This window comes from Rattus norvegicus, chromosome 11 (assembly GCF_021556685.1).
Source record: "Rattus norvegicus strain SHRSP/BbbUtx chromosome 11, alternate assembly SHRSP_T2T, whole genome shotgun sequence".
NCBI classification, from domain to species: Eukaryota; Metazoa; Chordata; class Mammalia; order Rodentia; family Muridae; genus Rattus; species Rattus norvegicus.
Genome location: NC_141544.1, coordinates 90791542 through 90800761, shown reverse-complemented (window position 1 = coordinate 90800761; position 9220 = coordinate 90791542). Strand labels below are relative to the sequence as shown.

General features: G+C 45.8%; 1 protein-coding gene across 2 annotated transcripts; it reads left to right on the top strand.

Annotated features, from left to right (window-relative positions):
- Positions 1 to 3211: 3211 nt before the first annotated feature.
- Positions 3212 to 9017, top strand: LOC148002670 (carboxy-terminal domain RNA polymerase II polypeptide A small phosphatase 1-like). Of its 2 annotated transcripts, none has more exons than XM_087577239.1 (2): positions 3212 to 3426; positions 4385 to 7086. In XM_087577239.1, the coding sequence occupies exons 1-2, from the start codon at positions 3383 to 3385 to the stop codon at positions 4779 to 4781; spliced, it is 441 nt and encodes a 146-aa protein (XP_087433365.1). In that variant the 5' UTR covers positions 3212 to 3382; the 3' UTR covers positions 4782 to 7086. The 2 variants fall into 2 exon arrangements, with proteins under 2 accessions (XP_087433365.1, XP_087433366.1); XM_087577240.1 differs by having other exon boundaries at positions 3245 to 3426; positions 4388 to 9017.
- Positions 9018 to 9220: the final 203 nt, after the last annotated feature.

Sequence of the window (9220 nt, the reverse complement as noted above, 5' to 3'; positions counted from 1 at the left end):
CTCATTTCTGAGAGGAAAGCAATGGCTTGAGTCCCAGAAGAGACTAAAATTTGTATTTTAAAAAATTCTGTGTCTTTCAAAATTGGACTAAATGCATATTGGATTATGTCATTACCATAGGCCTATGGGATCCAAGGAGTAGAACGTACAGATGGGATGAGAGACGTCCTGCACAGTCTCAGGCATTTGAACACTCAGTTGATGAAGTCATTAGAGGGGCTTTAAATGGTGCAGTCTAGCAGAAGATGTATGTCCTGGGAGCAGGCTTTCAGATTTAAAAGTCTCATTTACTTTTAGTTCACTCTCTGCTTCATGCTTTGGTTCAACATGTGAGGTCAACATGTGAGGTCTCAGCTTCCTGTTCCTGTTGCCATGTTTACCATCTGCTCCCGTGCTGTCTTAGCCATTACAGAATCTTACCCATTAGAACTAGAAGCCAAATAAACTTTTCCTTGATGAATTGTCCTAGTCACTGTCTTTTATCACAGTAACAGAAAAGTAACTAACACAGGGACTCACCATGAGGGCTTTGTTAAACTTCTTAGGTGATTCTCAGGGTTAAAGATTATTAAAGTTCTTTAAACTTTAAACATTCCCAAAGTCTGTTCATACACACTGAGTAACTTAATCTTGCCTATAGATAGACAAGGGTAAAATCAAGGACTGGAGATATCAATGAAACTCTCAATATCCCTCAGTTAGTAAGGATTTAAAATGAGTCTTAGACTTCAAGCTCACCTTGGATTCAGCAAGGTTAATTAGTTCGGGGCACCGCTTCTAAGATCTTCCTGAAGCCCTGACTGGCCTTCTTTTTAAACATTCCTCATCTTACCATAGCTTTTCCTCCCACACAGCAGTTCCCAGGTACCCAATGCTTCTTCCTTCCCTGCTGGGATAGTGGGAAGGTGACTAACCACTTGGTGAGAATCCATTCTGTGGGAAGTGTCCCTTGAAGAGAACATTGGCAATGGTAAGAAATGCAGTTGATGGGAAATCTGAGAAAGAGGCTTGGGAGTTTCCTATACTGCTCCTGAAACTGCCCTGTAAGTTTAAAATATCAAAATAAACAGTTATAATGAGAAGGGAAGGAAGAAGCGAAGAAAAAGGTGAAGGAAAGAGAGGGAAAGGAGAAGTGAGAGGAGAAAAGAAATCTGACTTAAAGGTCTCGACACTCGGTGCCCTGCGACTCACCCCACACTTCTCTGGGAAACCACCCTGTTTCAGATTGTACTTTCCTATTGGTAAAATGAAGAATCTGGAGTAGACTCCCCTGCTCTGATTAATTAGTAGTTGCCATCTAACAAATTACCCTGAGATTTAGTGGGTAAGAGCAGACTCATCATTACTTCTCCTGGACCTTAGCACTGGGTGGGCTTAGCCTGGTGCTTGTCTCAGAGAGCTCTCCGATGGAGTTATAGTGGACAGAGCTGAGTGGGGCATGGCCCACATGGCATGAGATGCACATCCTAATGCTTCATATGCATGACTTGTGCAGATCCTGGCTGTGGTTGGGAACCTCAACGGCTCTTCTGACCCAGAATGTTTCTTTGTAGTTCTATTAATGCATGCATGGTGCTTTCTTCAATTAAAGCCATTTTCTTGTGTTTAGTTTGAAGGTGAGACTTTTATGAATGACCAGCTCTACACTCAAGAGCATAGTTATTTTCATTCATTGTTATTTGTTCTATTCCTGCCTGTTGCTGTCTTATGAATTGCTACCAATTCTTTGTCTGTAATTGCTCCTGAACACTGGTCACTACAGAACAATCAAGGGGGAGAGACTAGGTTCTCCAAACATTCCTACTTAAAATGTGATTGGTGGGAAAATGTAGTTCATCAGACTGTGGTTCTTCACAGGCTAAGAACTCATGCCTATTTGAGATTCCCTTCCTACTTTAAGTGTTTTTTATTTTTATTTTGGCACTTACATTAATAAGAAGTATACATTTATCTTACAAGTTGACTATCTCACAAGACTTGTTCTAGAAGGGGACTGTTGTGGTTTGCCCAAGAGTTATCTGTACTTTAATGCTAATTCCACTGCTCCAAGGTCAGCTGCCTAGTCAAGTACTCAGGACTCAGCTGACTTCATCAGAACCTTCTCCCATTTAATTTGTAAAATACAGGTGAGGGCCAGTACAGGATAGAATGAGGCCTGTCGTTGGATGAGAAGGAAGGATGGGCAGGAGAAAAGTTTGAGGGGCGAGGAAGAAACAGGAGGAGAGAAAGAGAGTAGCCGTAGGCCAACATGGAGGCTGACCTTAAGAGTCCACGCTGTACCCTTACAGGTTGTTATGAATGTCCTTAAGGAATGGATGTTTAAGGACTGAATGTTTAGGTGGGCAATTATATCTTATCAATTACATCAGAGGATATTGGGTTGTGTGTTCTTTATTGTGGAAAATTGAGTTTGGAGAGTGTGTGGCAGCAGAGACACTGGGCCGACACGAAGTTGGGGTGTGTATATTGGGTGAGATATCTACCTGATATCTTGGGGCACTGTGATGCAGGATCTAGGGAGGTAAAAGACAGCTTTTTCATTTTTTAATTTTACAACTGATGACAAACCAGCGTGATGGGCGAGAATCCACTAGTAATCCTAAGAGTTGAGAGGAAGTTTTATTTTTTAAGTAAGAGGAGGCCAATGCCATGTTGAGTCACATGATGTTTCAAGCTCGGGAACTTTAAACAAAGAAACACAGAAGCAAACTGGGCAGGCAGGCTGTAGGTCCCCTGCTGTGTGATAAGTAATGGCAGCTCAGAGAGTTAGAGATAAAGCTGCTTTATAAAGAAAGTCTTTTAGGGTACTCATATTCCTTCTAACGTGGGCTCTGAAAGATCCCAGCCTAATAGCAGTAACGGAAAGACCCCAGCCTAGCAGTAGTAATGCCATTATACAAGGCTGTACTTAGGAAGACTGGTTCAGGGAAAGGTCAGAACACTGAGTACACAGCGGCTGCCACGCAGGATATGTGTGGAGAGTCTGGTGACAGGATGATTGTGGTTGAGCGCCTGACAATGAGAAAGAAATGTGGAAAGCCCCGGGAGAGGTCCCACACCCTGGTGGGAGGCCGAGTCAGCCGTTATGTTCCAAGAAGACACTATAGAGAACTTGCCCCCGGGCTGACCCCTGTAACCATGCATCTGCTTCTGTATGCTTGCTTCTGCTTCCCAGAACCCTATAAAAAGCCCATCCCTGGTTCTGCTAGGCATGCCAGTCTTCCGAATTGACTGAGACGCCCACAGATATCTGTGTATCTTGATCAATAAAAATCCTCTTGCTGATTGCAGCCTGTGGACTCGGACTGGTCATTGGGCTCGAGGATCTCCCTCCTGAGGGAAGATTCTCTCTGAGGGTCTTTCATCTGGGGGCTCGTCCAGGATGGGAGACCCTCTACCCAGAGACTGCCGACCACCCACCGGGAGGTAAGCTGGCCAGCGTTTGTCTTGTCCTGTCTTGTCTTGCTTTGTGACTTGTTCTGTAAATGCTTAGTTACTTGGCTTGGGTCTAGACCATTTGTATTTGGGCGGGCCGGAGAAGGAGCTGACGAGCTCGGACTTCTCCCCCACAGCCCTGGAAGACATTCCAAGGGTGTTTGGAGCCCGGTTTTTCGGGGCTCAGCCCGTATCAGAAGGATACGTGGTTTTGGGTTAGAGGAGAGAGGAGAGAGCCGGATCCACTGAAGTTTTGGTTTCAGTTTGACACCGAAGCCGCGCGGCGTGTCTGTCTGTTGCTTGTTTGACTGTTAGAATTGTTTGTCTTCTTTGTGTCCTAATTTTCTTTGAACATCTGTGGAAATTGGTTATAGGATGCTTTGTCTTGGTCTTGTTTGTCTGGTTTGTTTTTTGTGGTATTGTCCAGTATCTTTTTGGCTTTTGTTTCGTTTTTGGACTTGGGACAGACGACTATGTTTGAAATCTTGGACTGACGACTGTGTTTAAAATTATGAAACTGTTTGCTTTGTTCGCCGAAGAGTTTTACTTGGTCCCCTTAATGCTTAATAAGAAACTTAATTTTGTGGACCCCGCTCTAGTGGTGGTGTGTTGGTTGATAGCCAAGGTTAATTTTTAAAACATAGTGTTTTAAACAAGAACAAGAAAGGAATTACTGACATTTGCTCACAGAAGGAGAGCGCTCATTAAGAGAAGTTCTTTAAAGAAGCCTGCCTTATCTGCTGGCCTTATTCCAAGGGAGGAGTCAGTCTCCAGCATTAGATTACTTTTCTCGTTGGTCATCATTAACATGGAGAGTGCCTTTGATCCTATGCCACAGCAGCCAGTTCCTGCCCCTGTGGTCAAAATGCGCCCCAGGTGAACTGGTTACGATTCTTTTGTCAGCCACCTGGCATCTAGCACCCAGGTTCTAACCATCTCTCTATCCTAGTAGGGGCATCCTCCACTCTCTCTTCTGCTGTGTCTGCCGAGATGATGGGGAGCCCCTGCCAAATGGCGCCATCCCTAAGCATACCCCAGTCCAGTACCTGCTTCCCGAGGTCAAGGCCCAGGACTCAGACAAGATCTGCGTTGTCATCGACCTGGACAAGACCCTGGTGCACAGCTCCTTCAAGCCAGTAAACAACGCTGACTTCATCATCCCAGTGGAGATTGATGGAGTGGTTCACCAGGTCTATGTACTGAAACGGCCCCACGTAGATGAGTTCCTACAGCGAATGGGCGAGCTCTTTGAGTATGTGTTGTTCACTGCCCGTCTTGCCAAGTACGCAAACCCTGTAGCTGATCTGCTGGACAAGTGGGGAGCCTTCTGTACCAGGCTGTTTTGAGAGTCCTGTGTCTTCCATCAGGGAAACTACGTAAAAGACCTGAGCAGGCTGGGCCGAGACCTGCGGCGGGTGCTAATCTTAGACAACTCACCCGCCTCATACGTCTTTCATCCAGACAATGCCGTTCCAGTGGCCTCGTGGTTTGATAACATGAGTGACACTGAGTTACACGATCTCTTACCCTTCTTTGAGCAACTCAGCCGCGTGGACGATGTATACTCAGTGCTCAAACAGCCTAGGCCCGAGAGCTAGTGAGGTGTCTTGGGGCCAGGACCTGCCCCTCGGCAAGGCCCACCACGCCTCTTGCCAGCAGACTGTGCTGTTAACAACCCGAGGGCTATGTCATGTTCATGGCCCTGGGGAAGAGGTGTCTCCCCTGTCATGTTACATGGAGGACAGTGAGCCCTTGGGTCCCTATGTCAGTGCCTTCAAATTTCTTCCCCTCTTCTCAGGGGATCTGGGGGGACCTGGCCTGCTGCTCCCCACTTCTGTCCTCTCTTCTCCACACCGCCAGGTTTCTCGGCTGCCAAATTGGGCCTCTTAGCCCCAGTTCTGCTTTGGGGGGGGGAGGGATAGGGTTTTTGCTGCCCCTTACCTGTCTCCCAAGAGAGCCTCCTGTTTTAGGTGTGTGGAGGCCAGAAAGAATGTTCCAGACACAGATAGAAGGCCCTCACTTCTACCTGTTGGATTCATTATGCCTAAAGGTAGGGAGTGCTCCAGGTCTGCCGCCAGGCTCCAAGGGTGGGTCTCTGAGGGGCTGTAAAGTGCCCCACCAATTTGGTTAAAATAAAAAAAAAGATATAAAGAAAAAGTTACAGAAACTTGAAGGGTTCAGCTAAGTCACTGAGAGAGTTGTTGTAAGTTGCGGAGAAAATAAGGTTGATATATGGTTCAGGGTCAGTGCACAAAAGTGGACAGCAACTAATAGCTGTAGAAGAAGATACAGACAGAGAGACTGAGGAAGAGAAAGAAGAAAGAAAGTAAAAAGAACAGGAAGCTAGGGAAAAAAAAGAGACAAGAGAGGAACATATACTGGCCACAGTAGTTAGAGAACCTAGGAAGATAGTACCTGGCAACAGAAGAGAATTCCTGGCTAAAGATCAGTGTGCCTAATATGAAGAAAAAGGACACTGGGTCAGAGAAAGGTCAAGAAAGAACAAGAGGGACCACTGGAGAGCTTCTTGGTCCTAGAGTGCTGGCTATATACAGAGATAGAAGGGAAGTGTGGATACAGGGACCCAATGCGCTGTGCTCTTATGCCCCCCCCCCAGTGGGCCAATATCCAAAGACCTTGAGTATAAGGGGCTACTGGCAACGAACAAACTTATGGACTGCCCGAAGAACAGTGGACCTTGGTGTGGGCCGGGTAACCCACCCACTAGTTCATGGTCATCCCTGACTGCCCCTATCCCTTGCTCATGAGAAAATTGCTTTCCAAAATGGCTTGCGTGGGCTAAAATGGCTGGGTGAGGCCATGTGTATACATATCTACAGACTGTGTATGTGGAGCTTAAGACCTGTCTCAGTGCACCAGTACCTGATGCTGGGAGATGTGTGTGTGGCTTAGTGCCATTCTGCCTGGAACACATCATTCCTGCCAGCCGGACTCTGACAATTATCACCCAATCCAAGACTTAAACTGTGATAGAGTGGCTGATGTTTTGCCTTTGAATAGAACGTCCCAAAAGATGGGACCACTGGTCAGCTGCCATGGACTAGATTCCCCACCGGTTGGGGACAATCCGGTCACCTTGCTGCCCAATCCTGACCTGGAGCCACTGCAACATGAGTGTCAAGCACTGGCAGAAGTCCATGGGTGGAAAAAAAACCTCTGCGACTGGTTGATTGACCCCTGCTGAAAGCCGAGGCTACCTTGTCTACAGATGGGAACAGTTCTCTTCATGAAGGTCAGAGATAAGTGGGTGCTGCCATGGTGGACAAAACAATGTCTGTCATCTGGGATGGCTGAACCTCAACCCCCCAGCACATCAGTGCCACAGATGCCTTTACCATCTCTTGGATGCCCTGGTGAAGCCAACAACTATGAGTACTATTCATTGCTCAGGATATCAGGAGGGAAGAGATTCAGTGGCATGGGACAATAACGAAGCAGATCAAGTGGCTCGAAAAATGGCTATGCAGGAGCCTATCTTGGTTGCAGGCCTGCAAGAGACAGCCACTGAGAACTAGGATCGGACTAGGAGATGGCCTCACTTAGAAAAGGCCCAAATTGCTTAAAAGATAAGGGACAATGGCACACTTGATGGGAAAGCTATACTCCCCAGAGAACAAAGAAAAGACTCACTTTGCCAAATACAGAAATGGACTCATTTAAGAGATAAAAAGTTTGTCCAAGTAGTTAAGATATATGTAATAGACTTTAAGATTTTAGCCAGAGAGACAATAAAAAAATATAAGGTATGTCAGTAGTGAATGCTTAACAAACAAACAGGGCAAAGAGACCTAGAGAGTTTAGTAAAAAGTCAAAGTGAACTTCACTGAGATAAAACCAGAAAAATATGATCACAAGTATCTCCTAGTGCTTGTAGATACTTTTTCAGGAATAGATAGAAGCTTTCCTCACCAAATGAGAGCCGGCCTCTACAATCATCAAGAAGATACTGGAAAAAAAATCTTCCCCAGGTCTGGAATGCCCAAGGTAATCTGGTCAGGCAACGGCCCTACTTTTGTTGCCAAGGTAAGCCAGGGTGTGGCCAAGTATTTAGAGGTCGATTGAAAATTACATTGTATTTACAGACCTCAAAGTTCAGGACAGGTTAAATAAATAAATAAAACTCTAAAAGAGACCCTGACCAAATTAAATTGACCATGGAGACTGGCACAGACTGGGTGACACTCCTTCCCTTTTGCTCTCTTCAGAGCAAGAAATACCCCTTCCAGATTTAGCCTTCCCCCCTTTGAGATCTTATATGGGGCCTCAGCTCCCCTGACTGTGTTAGATGATGTTACTGAACCAACATGCCGTAGTAATAATGATTTATATGCCAGGCTAAAAGACCCACAGGTGATACAGAAAGAAATCTGCTCACAGCTGGCAGCAGCCTATGCTCCGGGGACCCCCGAGACATCTCATCCGTTCCAGGTCGGAGACTGTAGCTACATACAATGACACGGAGCCCAGACACTCGAGCCTCGATAAAAAGGACCGTACCTGGTGCTGCTGACCACCCTGACAGCCGTCAATTCTCAACCCTCACCAGCCACATACTAGCTGTTGGGGCTGAGAGATGAGAGCTAGAGGGACACTCAGATCTTCAAAAGGCTCCCTAGACTTACACATCAGATAAGTGACTGGGAGACTGTTATAATGCTCACTTAAAGAGTGTGCTTTAGAAACAAGAATTTCATGTTTGCCCTGGGTTCCATCGAAAAAAATATAGAGATAGGCTTAATTTCTATTACAAATAATATAACATTACATATGTTAATACTCCTAACACTTCTTGGGACTGTGCCTCAAGGATCACAACCTATATAAGTTTAAAAATTCTAAAAGACAGTCATGATCTTGGTATATAGGTTCAGAGTGTCCAGATCTCTGCTATATGGCCGGGCCATTACTAATAATTTTCTTGGTTTTAGTTTTTAGACCCTGCGTGACAAACAGGTTAATTGCTTTTGTTAAAAATCGAGTGGGTGCTGTGCGGTTGATGGTTCTGAGACAATGGTACCAGTCACATAGGACAACTGGTGAGACCAAATACGAGACTTGGTATCAGAATTCTAAGATTAGAATTACTTAGTAAAAGAAGAGGGGAATGAAAGATCCCAGCCTAATAGCAGTAACGGAAAGACCCCAGCCTAGCAGTAGTAATGCCATTATACAAGGCTGTACTTAGGAAGACTGGTTCAGGGAAAGGTCAGAACACTGAGTACACAGCGGCTGCCACGCAGGATATGTGTGGAGAGTCTGGTGACAGGATGATTGTGGTTGAGCGCCTGACAATGAGAAAGAAATGTGGAAAGCCCCGGGAGAGGTCCCACACCCTGGTGGGAGGCCGAGTCAGCCGTTATGTTCCAAGAAGACACTATAGAGAACTTGCCCCCGGGCTGACCCCTGTAACCATGCATCTGCTTCTGTATGCTTGCTTCTGCTTCCCAGAACCCTATAAAAAGCCCATCCCTGGTTCTGCTAGGCATGCCAGTCTTCCGAATTGACTGAGACGCCCACAGATATCTGTGTATCTTGATCAATAAAAATCCTCTTGCTGATTGCAGCCTGTGGACTCGGACTGGTCATTGGGCTCGAGGATCTCCCTCCTGAGGGAAGATTCTCTCTGAGGGTCTTTCAGGCTCCACAGGAATTTTGGGTTGAAATTCTAGTTAGACAAGCTATTTCTTAATGACAGGTTTTATTAGAGGATGATTAAGTTTGTTTTAAGGAGAGTACAGAGATTACCCGAATCACGTGGGAATTT